General features: G+C 41.6%; 1 protein-coding gene and 8 non-coding genes across 9 annotated transcripts; 1 reads left to right on the forward strand and 8 right to left on the reverse strand.

Annotated features, from left to right (window-relative positions):
* The first annotated feature begins 14 nt into the window (after nucleotides 1-14).
* On the forward strand, nucleotides 15-2,811 carry LOC133652984 (sterile alpha motif domain-containing protein 3-like). The gene is made up of 4 exons (XM_062051959.1): nucleotides 15-685; nucleotides 975-1,130; nucleotides 1,342-1,434; nucleotides 1,819-2,811. The coding sequence occupies exons 1-4, from the start codon at nucleotides 101-103 to the stop codon at nucleotides 2,131-2,133; spliced, it is 1,149 nt and encodes a 382-aa protein (XP_061907943.1). The 5' UTR covers nucleotides 15-100; the 3' UTR covers nucleotides 2,134-2,811.
* A 1,263-nt stretch (nucleotides 2,812-4,074) lies between these two features.
* Nucleotides 4,075-4,156, reverse strand: trnas-gcu (transfer RNA serine (anticodon GCU)). The gene has a single exon. It is a non-coding gene; the product is annotated as a tRNA-Ser (tRNA).
* Nucleotides 4,157-5,559: 1,403 nt separating this feature from the next.
* On the reverse strand, nucleotides 5,560-5,641 carry trnas-gcu (transfer RNA serine (anticodon GCU)). Its single transcript has one exon. It is a non-coding gene; the product is annotated as a tRNA-Ser (tRNA).
* Nucleotides 5,642-8,530: 2,889 nt separating this feature from the next.
* trnas-gcu (transfer RNA serine (anticodon GCU)) lies at nucleotides 8,531-8,612 on the reverse strand. The gene has a single exon. It is a non-coding gene; the product is annotated as a tRNA-Ser (tRNA).
* A 2,883-nt stretch (nucleotides 8,613-11,495) lies between these two features.
* Nucleotides 11,496-11,577, reverse strand: trnas-gcu (transfer RNA serine (anticodon GCU)). The gene has a single exon. It is a non-coding gene; the product is annotated as a tRNA-Ser (tRNA).
* Nucleotides 11,578-12,983: 1,406 nt separating this feature from the next.
* trnas-gcu (transfer RNA serine (anticodon GCU)) lies at nucleotides 12,984-13,065 on the reverse strand. The gene has a single exon. It is a non-coding gene; the product is annotated as a tRNA-Ser (tRNA).
* A 1,402-nt stretch (nucleotides 13,066-14,467) lies between these two features.
* On the reverse strand, nucleotides 14,468-14,549 carry trnas-gcu (transfer RNA serine (anticodon GCU)). The gene has a single exon. It is a non-coding gene; the product is annotated as a tRNA-Ser (tRNA).
* Nucleotides 14,550-15,956: 1,407 nt separating this feature from the next.
* On the reverse strand, nucleotides 15,957-16,038 carry trnas-gcu (transfer RNA serine (anticodon GCU)). Its single transcript has one exon. It is a non-coding gene; the product is annotated as a tRNA-Ser (tRNA).
* A 1,404-nt stretch (nucleotides 16,039-17,442) lies between these two features.
* trnas-gcu (transfer RNA serine (anticodon GCU)) lies at nucleotides 17,443-17,524 on the reverse strand. The gene has a single exon. It is a non-coding gene; the product is annotated as a tRNA-Ser (tRNA).
* Between the last annotated feature and the right edge of the window lie 1,765 nt (nucleotides 17,525-19,289).

Consider the following 19,289-nt stretch of genomic DNA (forward strand, 5'->3'; position numbering starts at 1 on the left):
GTCATCTTCTGACACATTAAAACTCTCCTCTGATTCAGAATCTTCTCGATCACATTGGCCCACAGAATTCCAAATTCCAAAGTTTTCATATGACGTGGAGATGCAACTTCGAAGTGCAAACCAGGACTTTGTATCAAATGGAGTTCTTCTGACCCCCGGTCATAAACTTAAATCAGACATCTTGGAAAGTCTGGCTCAGGAAATCATCAAGTTCAAGGCATATCCCTCAAACTTGGAAATTGAATCTGTTGCTGAAGCTTTAATCAAAGCACATCCATGTTTGAGAGAACAGGGATCCTTCTGTGGTTTCTACGGCTGGAAAATAAGCCTCAAGTATAAGATGGCAAACTACAGGACAAAACTTAGAAACTTGGGGTGCCCAGAACTGAGCATCAATTCCCTCAAGCACAAACCTGCAGATAGATGTCAGCCCGCCTATGATGTCAAAAAAGCAAGGAAAGCCGAAGTCAATTTTTTCCCCCCCTTTCCTGCTGGAGAGACCCAGGACAGCCTTGAAGGGGAAAGATTGGCGTTGTTATCTGAGGTCAAGAAGAGACATAATGATAAAGTTGTCAAAGAAAAGATGGCTAAGACCTTCGCATACAGAAGGCAAGAGGTCGTCAGAGACAAGCCCATGATCATGGAGTTCAAGATCAGATGGCCAGGACTCTTCACTGTCGCAGAGGTATGAAATGCTTTTTAAATCGGCTATAGTCAACAATTTCAATTTATTTATTTTTTGCAATTCTGCTATATTGCATAGTGACAGACATGGAGGGCAGGGGAGAGAGAGTTGTAATGGCTTCCAGTCACATGGGAATGTTAATCATTTTGTGTAAAATGTAACACAGGAAAGGCTGTTATACTACAGTACAACCTGTTTTTGTACATTCTTGTGAAAGTATTTCTGTTTTAAATGTTAAATGCTTTAATAGGTACCAATAATATGTTGTTTGTGGACATTATGTTTTCAGGTGGAAGCAGAATTTGTGAGGATCACTACTGGTCCCCTTGTCTCAAAGTTCCATGCACAGCTTGACCGACACACTGCCCAGCTCATCAAAGTGTTCAAGAAGAAAGGAGGCTCTGCAGGGACTACCATCAGAAGGATTTTGGTCCCAATCACACAGGTATGTTTTGCTATCGCTACAGATATGAGATGGGGTGAGAGAGAAAGGGGGAGACATGCAGCAAAGGGAGTCGAACCCGCGGCTGCTGCCTCGAGGACCTTCGGCCTCTTTACATGTGGCGACTGCTCTAACCACTGTTAGCCGCCCCAGCGAGTCAGTTTTGACAAGTTAACAGTCAGAATAATATCTCTGTATTTTTTTCTTTCTTTAGAATGAAACTGTTGAAAAGAGGAGGGAGTGCATCCTCAGGGCGCTTTGTATCTACCTCAACGAAGACCCGAACATCCTCTTCAAAGAATACCTGGTTGGTAATTTTAATAGTTTAGTTTCTACCTGTAATAAATAATTTTCAATTTTAACCTCTGTGGGGGTGGTACCAAAGCCACTGACGTTGATGGCTCGTTGGTGCCCTGGGTGAAGCTTCGTTAGGGCTCCATTTTGCTGTAACAGCCAACTCTAAGAAATATATATATTAGATTAAATAACTCAGGTGACAGATTCATTCTCTAAAATTTTGCTGGAATCACTCGGCACTGCTTTATCTTATTTTTACACAAATATCACTTTCTGAAGTATGTAGTTATTTTCATTAAAAGGAAACCTAAAAGGCAAAAGTTAATCTTTGGAATTCTACAAAATCTGTGATTTCATAGATTGGTTGTGTCCTTTCTTTCTCCCCTATGTAAAGGATACTGCTGGCACCGCTGCACAGAGGGAGCTTGAGCAACTTACCCTTGGCATCTACATCATCAAAGTCGAGGGAGGTGATGCCACCACTCCTCCAGCTGATGTTGGAATAGTGATCGAGGGTGTTGAAGTTCTTCATGACCTGGACGTCACCTCTGCATGTGCACTCTTAATGGGTGTAATATATGCACTGAACCTCAGTTATCCTAAGGAACTGAAGACCTTCTTTGAAGGACTTCAAAAGCTCTTCCTTCAGCTGGATGCTGGCAGACTCTCAGCCAAGGTACAAATGCTCAAGAACAAACTGTATGAATGAACCAAACATTGATTTGGATGCTGAAGTGACAAGTTAAGTGAGAGACCATGCAGCACCAAATTTGTTGACAACTGAATGGAAATAGAAATAGCTAATCTTCTAGCTGAAGTTATTGTTTACGTAGATATTGAAAACACTTTCATAACCAGAGGACCATAAGAACTTCGTGTAGTGGCTGCAACACGAGCTGACATGCTTGTAAAAATGTTTTCCTTCCACACTACTAAATTAAAGGTTGACAGCAGCACATGTTGTTATAGTTTGACTATTATGCTGTTTAAAAAAAAAGAGAACTACAAGTTTGTTATATTGTCACACAATAATATTGACAAATCAGGGATGTTTTGTTTGTTTATGCTGCATCAAGGTAGTTTATAATTGTTAGTGTTGGGTAACGATGCAAAACAAGTTGACATGTTTGTCAATATAATTACATTTCAGGGTATTCCCTCCACAATATTAAAAATGGTTAGATTACAATGCTGTTACAAAAACAAAAAATTGAGAACTGCAAGCCTGTTGGATTGTTGGATTGCATAAAAGCAGTTTGCAACTGTTGGTGTTGAACCATGCTGCACCCTAATATCTGTTAGGGTTTTATTTTGGACCAAGTGGCAACAAAATGTTCAATAAATATCGCTTAATAAAGGAAATGACAAATATATGTTGGGTGTACGAAATTCATTTGTGTGGAACCTGTTGACAAACTAGAATTAGGTCACACTAATTAGTATAAAATAAATTGGATGAAAACCTATTTTTATAAATTGAACTTAAATTTATTATTTTACTTCTATAAATAAAATATATGTTTAAAGGACAAATGTAAAACATGTAGCCTGTATATATATTATTTATGTCCATATAACATAACTGAATTCGATTGGATAAACTTAAATATCTCTTGTTGAACGGAAGTAATTTTATCTAGTTGGGTCAATTATTTAACTAACATAATACAATTATGTGGAACCTGTTGACAAAATAAATTTAATTAAAGTCAATGTTTCAATTTTTTGAGTGCACAGCGATACTTCTGCCACACAATACCACAATGCGAACGAAGGGAAATTCCACTTCGATGACTGTCGTTGCTGCGATGCGTTGGCGACTTGTCCAAGGTGTTCACCGCATTCCACCCAAATGCAGCTGAGATAGTTTTCCAGCACCCCACGCGACCCTAAAAGGGACAAGCGGTAGAAAGCGGATGAATGGATGACTGTTGTTGGCACTGACAGTGGGAATGCTCTTCTGCATCTCAACAGATGTTTTGCTCACTACGCTAGGACAGTATCATCTTTGCTCAGGCACACCCTCCTTGTGTTGGAGTAAAATAATTTGGGGTTTCGGCAATAGCCACTAGACTAGATCTGACCAATTGGAGTCAAAGGTTAAATCCGAACAATCTGAGTCCAAGAATAGATCTGACCAACCTGTTTCTATGAGCATGAACTGGCCAAGCCTACTTGGATGAGAAGCGAAACATTTTCTAAGACAAACCAAACAGTCCAGTTGCAATGGATTGAATGCCTTGAGATTACAATGACCTGGATGACTGAAAACATCCATAGGCATTGATGTATTGAAAAACAGCATTTCTACGTCTATGTCACAGACAGAGGGGGAATTAGCTCAAATGGTAGAGCGCTCGCTTTGCATGTGAGAGGTAGCGGGATCGATACCTGCATTCTCCAAATGTTTTAACGACAAAGACAGGTTTCCTTTGAGTAGAAGTAGGTAAATGAGCAAGCAAACTTCTTTCTGTTAAAGATGAGAAGTGATTTTGAGGAAACATGCAAAAAGGTCAGGTAGTCACCTCAGCTCTAGAAAGTCGTGACAAATGACAGTGTGATACTCTGTAACCACAGTCAAACATTGTTATTCTGATCTACGCGTTAACAACCTTTCGTCAGTTGAGGCCAACTAAAGAGAACAACAGCTCGATGAGGATGGGATTCGAACCCACGCGTGTAGAACACAATGGATTAGCAGTCCATCGCCTTAACCACTCGGCCACCTCATCTTAGTTTGTTCATGTCAATACTTGCTGAGAGGCTGCAAATAATAGTTTTTATGATCAAAGTCTACATCACAACATGTAACCACATGGACATATAGAGGAATTAAGATATTGTTGTGTTATTTTTACAACATTAAAAAAAATAGTAAACTGTATAAATATTTGGGGTTTTGGCACCAAACTTTGGACATAATCTGACCAATCTAAGTCTATGAACCCAAACTGATAAAGCCTACTTGGATGAGAGGCGAAACGTCAAGGTCAACCTTGACATTAATGACTGAACAGAGGAGGTGGTCTGCGAAATCACCTATTATCCACACACAACACTGTTCTTTCAACCATTCCTAAAATACTCTGCAATTTAGCCTCCAGCAAATAACAGGAGTTAGAAACACCCTGGTCACAGATGCTCCTTTGTGCCTTTGTTACAACTGAAAGAAATGCTAACAAGGGTGATTCTGACTATGTTGGGCTGATAGTGGTCGATCCACAGCGATACTTCTGCCACACAATACCACAATGCGAACGAAGGGAAATTCCACTTCGATGACTGTCGTTGCTGCGATGCGTTGGCGACTTGTCCAAGGTGTTCACCGCATTCCACCCAAATGCAGCTGAGATAGTTTTCCAGCACCCCACGCGACCCTAAAAGGGACAAGCGGTAGAAAGCGGATGAATGGATGACTGTTGTTGGCACTGACAGTGGGAATGCTCTTCTGCATCTCAACAGATGTTTTGCTCACTACGCTAGGACAGTATCATCTTTGCTCAGGCACACCCTCCTTGTGTTGGAGTAAAATAATTTGGGGTTTCGGCAATAGCCACTAGACTAGATCTGACCAATTGGAGTCAAAGGTTAAATCCGAACAATCTGAGTCCAAGAATAGATCTGACCAACCTGTTTCTATGAGCATGAAATGGCCAAGCCTACTTGGATGAGAAGCGAAACATTTTCTAAGACAAACCAAACAGTCCAGTTGCAATGGATTGAATGCCTTGAGATTACAATGACCTGGATGACTGAAAACATCCATAGGCGTTGATGTATTGAAAAACAGCATTTCTACGTCTATGTCACAGACAGAGGGGGAATTAACTCAAATGGTAGAGCGCTCGCTTTGCATGTGAGAGGTAGCGGGATCGATACCTGCATTCTCCAAATGTTTTAACGTCAAAAAAAGGTTTCCTTTGAGTAGAAGTAGGTAAATGAGCAAGCAAACTTCTTTCTGTTAAAGATGAGAAGTGATTTTGAGGAAACATGCAGAAAGGTCAGGTAGTCACCTCAGCTCTAGAAAGTCGTGACACATGACAGTGTGATACTCTGTAACCACAGTCAAACATTGTTATTCTGATCTACGCGTTAACCTTTCGTCAGTTGAGGCCAACTAAAGAGAAAAACAGCTCGATGAGGATGGGATTCGAACCCACGCGTGTAGAACACAATGGATTAGCAGTCCATCGCCTTAACCACTCGGCCACCTCATCTTAGTTTGTTCATGTCAATACTTGCTGAGAGGCTGCAAATAATAGTTTTTATGAACAAAGTCTACATCACAACATGTAACCACATGGACATATAGAGGAATTAAGATATTGTTGTGTTATTTTTATAACATTAAAAAAAAATAGTAAACTGTATAATTATTTGGGGTTTTGGCACCAACCGTTGGACATAATCTGACCAATCTAAGTCTATTAACCCAAACTGATGAAGCCTACTTGGATGAGAGGCGAAACGTCAAGGTCAACCTTGACATTGATGACTGAACAGAGGAGGTGGTCTGCGAAATCACCTATTATCCACATACAACACTGTTCTTTCAACCATTCCTAAAATACTCTGCAATTTAGCCTCCAGCAAATAACAGGAGTTACAAACACCCTGGTCACAGATGCTCCTTTGTGCCTTTGTTACAACTGAAATAAATGCTAACAAGGGTGATTCTGACTATGTTGGGCTGATAGTGGTCGATCCACAGCGATACTTCTGCCACACAATACCACAATGCGAACGAAAGGAAATTCCACTTCGATGACTGTCGTTGCTGCGATGCTTTGGCGACTTGTCCAAGGTGTTCACCGCATTCCACCCAAATGCAGCTGAGATAGGTTCCAGCATCCCACGCGACCCTAAAAGGGACAAGCGGTAGAAAGCGGATGAATGGATGGCTATTGTTGGCACTGGCAGTGGGAATGCTCTTCTGCATCTCAACAGATGTTTTGCTCACTACGCTAGGACAGTATCATCTTTGCTCAGGCACACCCTCCTTGTGTTGGAGTAAAATAATTTGAGGTTTCGGCAATAGCCACTAGACTACATCTGACCAATTGGAGTCAAAGGTTAAATCCGAACAATCTGAGTCTAAGAATAGATCTGACCAACCTGTTTCTATGAGCATGAACTGGCCAAGCCTACTTGGATGAGAACCGAAACATTTTCTAAGACAAACCAAACAGTCCAGTTGCAATGGATTGAATGCCTTGAGATTACAATGACCTGGATGACTGAAAACATCCATAGGCATTGATGTATTGAAAAGCAGAATTTCTACGTCTATGTCACAGACAGAGGGGGAATTAGCTCAAATGGTAGAGCGCTCGCTTTGCATGTGAGCGGTAGCGGGATCGATACCTGCATTCTCCAAAAGTTTTAATGTCAAAAAAAGGTTTCCTTTGAGTAGAAGTAGGTTAATGAGCATACTTTTTTCTGTTAAAGATGAGAAGTCATTTTAAGGAAACATGCAGAAAGGTCAGGTAGTCACCTCAGTTCTAGAAAGTCGTTGACACATGACAGTGTGATACTCTGTAACCACAGTTAAACATTGTTATTCTGATCTACGCGTTCACAACCTTTCATCAGTTGAGGCCAACTAAAGAGAACAACAGCTCGATGAGGATGGGATTCGAACCCATGCGTGTAGAACACAATGGATTAGCAGTCCATCGCCTTAACCACTCGTCCACCTCATCTTAGTTTGTTCATGGCAATACTTGCTGAGAGGCTGCAAATAATAGTTTTTATGAACAAAGTCTACATCACAACATGTAACCACATGGACATATAGAGCAATTAAGATATTGTTGTGTTATTTTTAAAACATTAAAAAAAAATAGTAAACTGTATAAATATTTGGGGTTTTGGCACCAACCGTTGGACATAATCTGACCAATCTAAGTCTATAAACCCAAACTGATGAAGCCTACTTGGATCAGAGGCGAAACGTCAAGGTCAACCTTGACATTGAGGACTGAACAGAGGAGGTGGTCTGCGAAATCACCTATTAACCACATACAACACTGTTCTTTTAACCATTCCTAAAATACTCTGCAATTTAGCCTCCAGCAAATAATAGGAGTTAGAAACACCCTGGTCACAGATGCTCCTTTGTGCCTTTTTTACAACTGAAAGAAATGCTAACAAGGGTGATTCTGACTATGTTGGGCTGATAGTGGTCGATCCACAGCGATACTTCTGCCACACAATACCACAATGCGAACGAAGGGAAATTCCACTTCGATGACTGTCGTTGCTGCGATGCGTTGGCGACTTGTCCAAGGTGTTCACCGCATTCCACCCAAATGCAGCTGAGATAGTTTTCCAGCACCCCACGCGACCCTAAAAGGGACAAGCGGTAGAAAGCGGATGAATGGATGACTGTTGTTGGCACTGACAGTGGGAATGCTCTTCTGCATCTCAACAGATGTTTTGCTCACTACGCTAGGACAGTATCATCTTTGCTCAGGCAAACCCTCCTTGTGTTGGAGTAAAATAATTTGGGGTTTCGGCAATAGCCACTAGACTAGATCTGACCAATTGGAGTCAAAGGTTAAATCCGAACAATCTGAGTCTAAGAATAGATCTGACCAACCTGTTTCTATGAGCATGAACTGGCCAAGCCTACTTGGATGAGAACCGAAACATTTTCTAAGACAAACCAAACAGTCCAGTTGCAATGGATTGAATGCCTTGAGATTACAATGACCTGGATGACTGAAAACATCCATAGGCATTGATGTATTGAAAAGCAGAATTTCTACGTCTATGTCACAGACAGAGGGGGAATTATCTCAAATGGTAGAGCGCTCGCTTTGCATGTGAGCGGTAGCGGGATCGATACCTGCATTCTCCAAAAGTTTTAATGTCAAAAAAAGGTTTCCTTTGAGTAGAAGTAGGTTAATGAGCATACTTTTTTCTGTTAAAGATGAGAAGTAATTTTAAGGAAACATGCAGAAAGGTCAGGTAGTCACCTCAGTTCTAGAAAGTCGTTGACACATGACAGTGTGATACTCTGTAACCACAGTCAAACATTGTTATTCTGATCTACGCGTTCACAACCTTTCGTCAGTTGAGGCCAACTAAAGAGAACAACAGCTCGATGAGGATGGGATTCGAACCCACGCGTGTAGAACACAATGGATTAGCAGTCCATCGCCTTAACCACTCGGCCACCTCATCTAGCTTTGTTCATGTCAATACTTGCTGAGAGGCTGCAAATAATAGTTTTTATGAACAAAGTCTACATCACAACATGTAACCACATGGACATATAGAGGAATTAAGATATTGTTGTGTTATTTTTAAAACATTAAAAAAAAATAGTAAACTGTATAAATATTTGGGGTTTTGGCACCAACCGTTGGACATAATCTGACCAATCTAAGTCTATAAACCCAAACTGATGAAGCCTACTTGGATGAGAGGCGAAACGTCAAGGTCAACCTTGACATTGATGACTGAACAGAGGAGGTGGTCTGCGAAATCACCTATTATCCACATACAACACTGTTCTTTCAACCATTCCTAAAATACTCTGCAATTTAGCCTCCAGCAAATAATAGGAGTTAGAAACACCCTGGTCACAGATGCTCCTTTGTGCCTTTGTTACAACTGAAAGAAATGCTAACAAGGGTGATTCTGACTATGTTGGGCTGATAGTGGTCGATCCACAGCGATACTTCTGCCACACAATACCACAATGCGAACGAAGGGAAATTCCACTTCGATGACTGTCGTTGCTGCGATGCGTTGGCGACTTGTCCAAGGTGTTCACCGCATTCCACCCAAATGCAGCTGAGATAGTTTTCCAGCACCCCACGCGACCCTAAAAGGGACAAGCGGTAGAAAGCGGATGAATGGATGACTGTTGTTGGCACTGACAGTTGGAATGCTCTTCTGCATCTCAACAGATGTTTTGCTCACTACGCTAGGACAGTATCATCTTTGCTCAGGCACACCCTCCTTGTGTTGGAGTAAAATAATTTGAGGTTTCGGCAATAGCCACTAGACTACATCTGACCAATTGGAGTCAAAGGTTAAATCCGAACAATCTGAGTCTAAGAATAGATCTGACCAACCTGTTTCTATGAGCATGAACTGGCCAAGCCTACTTGGATGAGAACCGAAACATTTTCTAAGACAAACCAAACAGTCCAGTTGCAATGGATTGAATGCCTTGAGATTACAATGACCTGGATGACTGAAAACATCCATAGCCATTGATGTATTGAAAAACAGAATTTCTACGTCTATGTCACAGACAGAGGGGGAATTAGCTCAAATGGTAGAGCGCTCGCTTTGCATGTGAGAGGTAGCGGGATCGATACCTGCATTCTCCAAATGTTTTAACGACAAAGACAGGTTTCCTTTGAGTAGAAGTAGGTAAATGAGCAAGCAAACTTCTTTCTGTTAAAGATGAGAAGTGATTTTGAGGAAACATGCAGAAATGTCAGGTAGTCACCTCAGCTCTAGAAAGTCGTGACACATGACAGTGTGATACTCTGTAACCACAGTCAAACATTGTTATTCTGATCTATGCGTTTACAACCTTTCGTCAGTTGAGGCCAACTAAAGAGAACAACAGCTCAATGAGGATGGGATTCAAACCCACGCGTGTAGAACACAGTGGATTAGAAGTCCATCACCTTAACTACTCAGCCACCTCATCTAGCTTTGTTCATGTCAATACTTGCTGAGAGGCTGCTAATAATAGTTTTTATGATCAAAGTCTACATCACAACATGTAACCACATGGACATATAGGGGAATTAAGATATTGTTGTGTTATTTTTACAACATTAAAAAGAAATAGTAAACTGTATAAATATTTGGGGTTTTGGCACCAAACTTTGGACATAATCTGACCAATCTAAGTCTATGAACCCAAACTGATAAAGCCTACTTGGATGAGAGGCAAAACGTCAAGGTCAACCTTGACATTGATGACTGAACAGAGGAGGTGGTCTGCGAAATCAACTATTATCCACATACAACACTGTTCTTCAACCATTCCTAAAATACTCTGCAATTTAGCCTCCAGCAAATAACAGGAGTTAGAAACACCCTGGTCACAGATGCTCCTTTGTGCCTTTGTTACAACTGAAAGAAATGCTAACAAGGGTGATTCTGACTATGTTGGGCTGATAGTTGTCGATCCACAGTGATACTTCTGCCACACAATACCACAATGCGAACGAAGGGAAATTCCACTTCGATGACTGTCGTTGCTGCGATGCGTTGGCGACTTGTCCAAGGTGTTCACCGCATTCCGCCCAAATGCAGCTGAGAAAGGTTTCAGCACCCCACGCGACCCTAAAAGGGACAAGCGGTAGAAAGCGGATGAATGGAAGACTGTTGTTGGCACTGACATTGGGAATGCTCTTCTGCATTTTAAAGATGTTTTGCTCACTACGCTAGGACAGTATCATCTTTGCTCAGGCACACCCTCCTTGTGTTGGAGTAAAATAATTTGGGGTTTCGGCAATAGCCACAAGACTAGATCTGACCAATTGGAGTCAAAGGTTAAATCCGAACAATCTGAGTCTAAGAATAGATCTGACCAACCTGTTTCTATGAGCATGAACTGGCCAACCCTACTTGGATGAGAAGCGAAACATTTTGTAAGACAAACCAAACAGTCCAGTTGCAATGGATTGAATGCCTTGAGATTACAATGACCTGGATGACTGAAAACATCCATAGGCATTGATGTATTGAAAAACAGAATTTCTACGTCTATGTGACAGACAGAGGGGGAATTAGCTCAAATGGTAGAGCGCTCGCTTTGCATGTGAGAGGTAGCGGGATCGATACCTGCATTCTCCAAATGTTTTAACGACAAAGACAGGTTTCCTTTGAGTAAATGAGCAAGCAAACTTCTTTCTGTTAAAGATGAGAAGTGATTTTGAGGAAACATGCAGAAAGGTCAGGTAGTCACCTCAGCTCTAGAAAGTCGTGACACATGACAGTGTGATACTCTGTAACCACAGTCAAACATTGTTATTCTGATCTACGCGTTCACAACCTTTCGTCAGTTGAGGCCAACTAAAGAGAACAACAGCTCGATGAGGATGGGATTCGAACCCACGCGTGTAGAACACAATGGATTAGCAGTCCATCGCCTTAACCACTCGGCCACCTCATCTTAGTTTGTTCATGTCAATACTTGCTGAGAGGCTGCAAATAATAGTTTTTATGATCAAAGTCTACATCACAACATGTAACCACATGGACATATGGAGGAATTAAGATATTGTTGTGTTATTTTTACAACATTAAAAAAAATAGTAAACTGTATAAATATTTGGGGTTTTGGCACCAAACTTTGGACATAATCTGACCAATCTAAGTCTATGAACCCAAACTGATAAAGCCTACTTGGATGAGAGGCGAAACGTCAAGGTCAACCTTGACATTAATGACTGAACAGAGGAGGTGGTCTGCGAAATCACCTATTATCCACACACAACACTGTTCTTTCAACCATTCCTAAAATACTCTTTAATTTAGCCTCCAGCAAATAACAGGAGTTAGAAACACCCTGGTCACAGATGCTCCTTTGTGCCTTTGTTACAACTGAAAGAAATGCTAACAAGGGTGATTCTGACTATGTTGGGCTGATAGTGGTCGATCCACAGCGATATTTCTGCCACACAATACCACAATGCGAACGAAGGGAAATTCCACTTCGATGACTGTCGTTGCTGCGATGCGTTGGCGACTTGTCCAAGGTGTTCACCGCATTCCACCCAAATGCAGCTGAGATAGTTTTCCAGCACCCCACGCGACCCTAAAAGGGACAAGCGGTAGAAAGCGGATGAATGGATGGCTATTGTTGGCACTGACAGTGGGAATGCTCTTCTGCATCTCAACAGATGTTTTGCTCACTACGCTAGGACAGTATCATCTTTGCTCAGGCACACCCTCCTTGTGTTGGAGTAAAATAATTTGGGGTTTCGGCAATAGCCACTAGACTAGATCTGACCAATTGGAGTCAAAGGTTAAATCCGAACAATCTGAGTCCAAGAATAGATCTGACCAACCTGTTTCTATGAGCATGAACTGGCCAAGCCTACTTGGATGAGAAGCGAAACATTTTCTAAGACAAACCAAACAGTCCAGTTGCAATGGATTGAATGCCTTGAGATTACAATGACCTGGATGACTGAAAACATCCATAGGCATTGATGTATTGAAAAACAGCATTTCTACGTCTATGTCACAGACAGAGGGGGAATTAGCTCAAATGGTAGAGCGCTCGCTTTGCATGTGAGAGGTAGCGGGATCGATACCTGCATTCTCCAAATGTTTTAACGACAAAGACAGGTTTCCTTTGAGTAGAAGTAGGTAAATGAGCAAGCAAACTTCTTTCTGTTAAAGATGAGAAGTGATTTTGAGGAAACATGCAGAAAGGTCAGGTAGTCACCTCAGCTCTAGAAAGTCGTGACAAATGACAGTGTGATACTCTGTAACCACAGTCAAGCATTGTTATTCTGATCTACGCGTTAACAACCTTTCGTCAGTTGAGGCCAACTAAAGAGAACAACAGCTCGATGAGGATGGGATTCGAACCCACGCGTGTAGAACACAATGGATTAGCAGTCCATCGCCTTAACCACTCGGCCACCTCATCTTAGTTTGTTCATGTCAATACTTGCTGAGAGGCTGCAAATAATAGTTTTTATGATCAAAGTCTACATCACAACATGTAACCACATGGACATATAGAGGAATTAAGATATTGTTGTGTTATTTTTACAACATTAAAAAAAATAGTAAACTGTATAAATATTTGGGGTTTTGGCACCAAACTTTGGACATAATCTGACCATTCTAAGTCTATGAACCCAAACTGATAAAGCCTACTTGGATGAGAGGCGAAACGTCAAGGTCAACCTTGACATTAATGACTGAACAGAGGAGGTGGTCTGCGAAATCACCTATTATCCACATACAACACTGTTCTTTCAACCATTCCTAAAATACTCTGCAATTTAGCCTCCAGCAAATAACAGGAGTTAGAAACACCCTGGTCACAGATGCTCCTTTGTGCCTTTGTTACAACTGAAGGAAATGCTAACAAGGGTGATTCTGACTATGTTGGGCTGATAGTGGTTGATCCACAGCGATACTTCTGCCACACAATACCACAATGCGAACGAAGGGAAATTCCACTTCGATGACTGTCGTTGCTGCGATGCTTTGGCGACTTGTCCAAGGTGTTCACCGCATTCCACCCAAATGCAGCTGAGATAGGTTCCAGCACCCCACGCGACCCTAAAAGGGACAAGCGGTAGAAAGCGGATGAATGGATGGCTATTGTTGGCACTGACAGTGGGAATGCTCTTCTGCATCTCAACAGATGTTTTGCTCACTACGCTAGGACAGTATCATCTTTGCTCAGGCACACCCTCCTTGTGTTGGAGTAAAATAATTTGGGGTTTCGTCAATAGCCACTTGACTAGATCCGACCAATTGGAGTCAAAGGTTAAATCCGAACAATCTGAGTCTAAGAATAGATCTGACCAACCTGTTTCTATGAGCATGAACTGGCCAAGCCTACTTGGATGAGAACCGAAACATTTTCTAAGACAAACCATACAGTCCAGTTGCAATGGATTGAATGCCTTGAGATTACAATGACCTGGATGACTGAAAACATCCATAGGCATTGATGTATTGAAAAGCAGAATTTCTACGTCTATGTCACAGACAGAGGGGGAATTAGCTCAAATGGTAGAGCGCTCGCTTTGCATGTGAGCGGTAGCGGGATCGATACCTGCATTCTCCAAAAGTTTTAATGTCAAAAAAAGGTTTCCTTTGAGTAGAAGTAGGTTAATGAGCATACTTTTTTCTGTTAAAGATGAGAAGTCATTTTAAGGAAACATGCAGAAAGGTCAGGTAGTCACCTCAGTTCTAGAAAGTCGTTGACACATGACAGTGTGATACTCTGTAACCACAGTTAAACATTGTTATTCTGATCTACGCGTTCACAACCTTTCATCAGTTGAGGCCAACTAAAGAGAACAACAGCTCGATGAGGATGGGATTCGAACCCATGCGTGTAGAACACAATGGATTAGCAGTCCATCGCCTTAACCACTCGGCCACCTCATCTTAGTTTGTTCATGTCAATACTTGCTGAGAGGCTGCAAATAATAGTTTTTATGAACAAAGTCTACATCACAACATGTAACCACATGGACATATAGAGGAATTAAGATATTGTTGTGTTATTTTTAAAACATTAAAAAAAAATAGTAAACTGTATAAATATTTGGGGTTTTGGCACCAACCGTTGGACATAATCTGACCAATCTAAGTCTATAAACCCAAACTGATGAAGCCTACTTGGATGAGAGGCGAAACGTCAAGGTCAACCTTGACATTGATGACTGAACAGAGGAGGTGGTCTGCGAAATCACCTATTATCCACATACAACACTGTTCTTTTAACCATTCCTAAAATACTCTGCAATTTAGCCTCCAGCAAATAATAGGATTTAGAAACACCCTGGTCACATATGCTCCTTTGTGCCTTTTTTACAACTGAAAGAAATGCTAACAAGGGTGATTCTGACTATGTTGGGCTGATAGTGGTCGATCCACAGCGATACTTCTGCCACACAATACCACAATGCGAACGAAGGGAAATTCCACTTCGATGACTGTCGTTGCTGTGATGCGTTGGCGACTTGTCCAAGGTGTTCACCGCATTCCACCCAAATGCAGCTGAGGTAGTTTTCCAGCACCCCACGCGACCCTAAAAGGGACAAGTGGTAGAAAGCGGATGAATGGATGACTGTTGTTGGCACTGACAGTGGGAATGCTCTTCTGCATCTCAACAGATGTTTTGCTCACTACGCTAGGACAGTATCATCTTTGCTCAGGCACACCCTCCTTGTGTTGGAGTAAAATAATTTGGGGTTTCGGCAATAGCCACAAGACTAGATCTGACCAATCGGAGTCAAAGGTTAAATCCGAACAATCTGAGTCTTAGAATAGATCCGACCAACCTGTTTCTATGAGCATGAACTGATCAAGCCTACTTGGATGAGAAGCGAAACATTTTCTAAGACAAACCAAACAGTCCAGTTGCAATGGATTGAATGCCTTGAGATTACAATGACCTGGATGACTGAAAACATCCATAGGCATTGATGTATTGAAAAACAGAATTTCTATGTCTATGTCACATACAGAGGGGGAATTAGCTCAAATGGTAGAGCACTCGCTTTGCATGTGAGAGGTAGCGGGATCGATACCTGCATTCTCCAAATGTTTTAACGTCAAAAAAAGGTTTCCTTTGAGTAGAAGTAGGTAAATGAGCAAGCAAACTTCTTTCTGTTAAAGATGAGAAGTGATTTTGAGGAAACATGCAGAAAGGTCAGGTCGTCACCTCAGCTCTAGAAAGTCGTGACACATGACAGTGTGATACTCTGTAACCACAGTCAAACATTGTTATTCTGAACTACGCGTTAACAACCTTTCGTCAGTTGAGGCTAACTAAAGAGAACAACAGCTCGATGAGGATGGGATTCGAACCCACGCGTGTAGAACACAATGGATTAGCAGTCCATCGCCTTAACCACTCGGCCACCTCATCTAGCTTTGTTCTTGTCAATACTTACTGAGAGGCTGCAAATAATAGTTTTTATGATCAAAGTCTACATCACAACATGTAACCACATGGACATATAGAGGAATTAAGATATTGTTGTGTTATTTTTACAACATTAAAAAAAATAGTAAACTGTATAAATATTTGGGGTTTTGGCACAAAACTTTGGACATAATCTGACCAATCTAAGTCTATAAACCCAAACTGATAAAGCCTACTTGGATGACAGGCGAAACGTCAAGGTCAACCTTGACATTAATGACTGAACAGAGGAGGTGGTCTGCGAAATCACCTATTATCCACGTACAACACTGTTCTTTCAACCATTCCTAAAATACTCTGCAATTTAGCCTCCAGCAAATAACAGGAGTTAGAAACACCCTGGTCACAGATGCTCCTTTGTGCCTTTGTTACAACTGAAGGAAATGCTAACAAGGGTGATTCTGACTATGTTGGGCTGATAGTGGTCGATCCACAGCGATACTTCTGCCACACAATACCACAATGCGAACGAAGGGAAATTCCACTTCGATGACTGTCGTTGCTGCGAAGCGTTGGCGACTTGTCCAAGGTGTTCACCGCATTCCACCCAAATGCAGCTGAGATAGGTTCCAGCAACCCACGTGACCCCAAAAGGGACAATCGGTAGAAAGCGGATGAATGGATGACTGTCGTTGGCACTGACAGTGGGATTGCTCTTCTGCATCTCAACAGATGTTTTGCTCACTACAATAAGGCAGTACCATCTTTGCCCAGACACACCCTCCTTGTGTTGTAGTAAAATAATTTGGGGTTTCGGCAATAGCCACAAGACTAGATCTGACCAATTGGAGTCAAAGGTTAAATCCGAACAATCTGAGTCTAAGAATAGATCTGACCAACTTGTTTCTATGAGCATGAACTGGCCAAGCCTACTTGGATGAGAAGCGAAACATTTTCTAAGACAAACCAAACAGTCCAGTTGCAATGGATTGAATGCCTTGAGATTACAATGACCTGGATGACTGAAAACATCCATAGGCATTGATGTATTGAAAAGCAGAATTTCTACGTCTATGTCACAGACAGAGGGGGAATTAGCTCAAATGGTAGAGCACTCGCTTTGCATGTGAGAGGTAGCGGGATCGATACCTGCATTCTCCAAATGTTTTAACGTCAAAAAAAGGTTTCCTTTGAGTAGAAGTAGGTAAATGAGCAAGCAAACTTCTTTCTGTTAAAGATGAGAAGTGATTTTGAGGAAACATGCAGAAAGGTCAGGTCGTCACCTCAGCTCTAGAAAGTCGTGACACATGACAGTGTGATACTCTGTAACCACAGTCAAACATTGTTATTCTGATCTACGCGTTCACAACCTTTCGTCAGTTGAGGCCAACTAAAGAAACAACAGCTCGATGAGGATGGGATTCGAACCCACGCGTGTAGAACACAATGGATTAGCAGTCCATCGCCTTAACCACTCGGCCACCTCATCTTAGTTTGTTCATGTCAATACTTGCTGAGAGGCTGCAAATAATAGTTTTTATGAACAAAGTGTACATCACAACATGTAACCACATGGACATATAGAGGAATTAAGATATTGTTGTGTTATTTTTACAACATTAAAAAAAATAGTAAACTGTATAAATATTTGGGGTTTTGGCACCAAACTTTGGACATAATCTGAACAATCTAAGTCTATGAACCCAAACTGATAAAGCCTACTTGGATGAGAGGCGAAACGTCAAGGTCAACCTTGACATTGATGACTGAACAGAGGAGGTGGTCTGCGAAATCACCTATTATCCACATACAACACTGTTCTTTCAACCATTCCTAAAATACTCTGCAATTTAGCCTCCAGCAAATAACAGGAGTTAGAAACACCCTGGTCACAGATGCTCCTTTGTGCCTTTGTTACAACTGAAGGAAATGCTAACAAGGGTGATTCTGACTATGTTGGGCTGATAGTGGTCGATCCACAGCGATACTTCTGCCACACAATACCACAATGCGAACGAAGGGAAATTCCACTTCGATGACTGTCGCTGCTGCGATGCTTTGGCGACTTGTCCAAGGTGTTCACCGCATTCCACCCAAATGCAGCTGAGATAGGTTCCAGCACCCCACGCGACCCTAAAAGGGACAAGCGGTAGAAAGCGGATGAATGGATGTCTATTGTTGGCACTGACAGTGGGAATGCTCTTCTGCATCTCAACAGATGTTTTGCTCACTACGCTAGGACAGTATCATCTTTGCTCAGGCACACCATCCTTGTGTTGGAGTAAAATAATTTGGGGTTTCGGCAATAGCCACTAGACTATATCTGACCAATTGGAGTCAAAGGTTAAATCCGAACAATCTGAGTCCAAGAATAGATCTGACCAACCTGTTTCTATGAGCATGAACTGGCCAAGCCTACTTGGATGAGAAGCGAAACATTTTCTAAGACAAACCAAACAGTCCAGTTGCAATGGATTGAATGCCTTGAGATTACAATGACCTGGATGATTGAAAACATCCATAGGGATTGATGTATTGAAAAGCAGAATTTCTACGTCTATGTCACAGACAGAGGGGGAATTAGCTCAAATGGTAGAGCGCTCGCTTTGCATGTGAGCGGTAGCGGGATCGATACCTGCATTCTCCAAAAGTTTTAATGTCAAAAAAAGGTTTCCTTTGAGTAGAAGTAGGTTAATGAGCATACTTTTTTCTGTTAAAGATGAGAAGTCATTTTAAGGAAACATGCAGAAAGGTCAGGTAGTCACCTCAGTTCTAGAAAGTCGTTGACACATGACAGTGTTTACTTTGTAACCACAGTTAAACATTGTTATTCTGATCTACGCGTTCACAACCTTTCGTCAATTTCGGCCAAATAAAGAGAAAAACAGCTCGAGGAGGATGGGATTCGAACCCACGCGTGTAGAACACAATGGATTAGCAGTCCATCGCCTTAACCACTCGGCCACCTCATCTTAGTTTGTTCATGTCAATACTTGCTGAGAGGCTGTAAATAATAGTTTTTATGAACAAAGTCTACATCACAACATGTAACCACATGGACATATAGAGGAATTAAGATATTGTTGTGTTATTTTTACAACATTAAAAAAAAATAGTAAACTGTATAAATATTTGGGGTTTTGGCACCAACCGTTGGACATAATCTGACCAATCTAAGTCTATAAACCCAAACTGACAGCATCATCTTTGCTCAGGCACACCCTCCTTGTGTTGGAGTAAAATAATTTGGGGTT

This window comes from Entelurus aequoreus, linkage group LG07 (genome assembly GCF_033978785.1).
Source record: "Entelurus aequoreus isolate RoL-2023_Sb linkage group LG07, RoL_Eaeq_v1.1, whole genome shotgun sequence".
Taxonomy (NCBI): Eukaryota; Metazoa; Chordata; class Actinopteri; order Syngnathiformes; family Syngnathidae; genus Entelurus; species Entelurus aequoreus.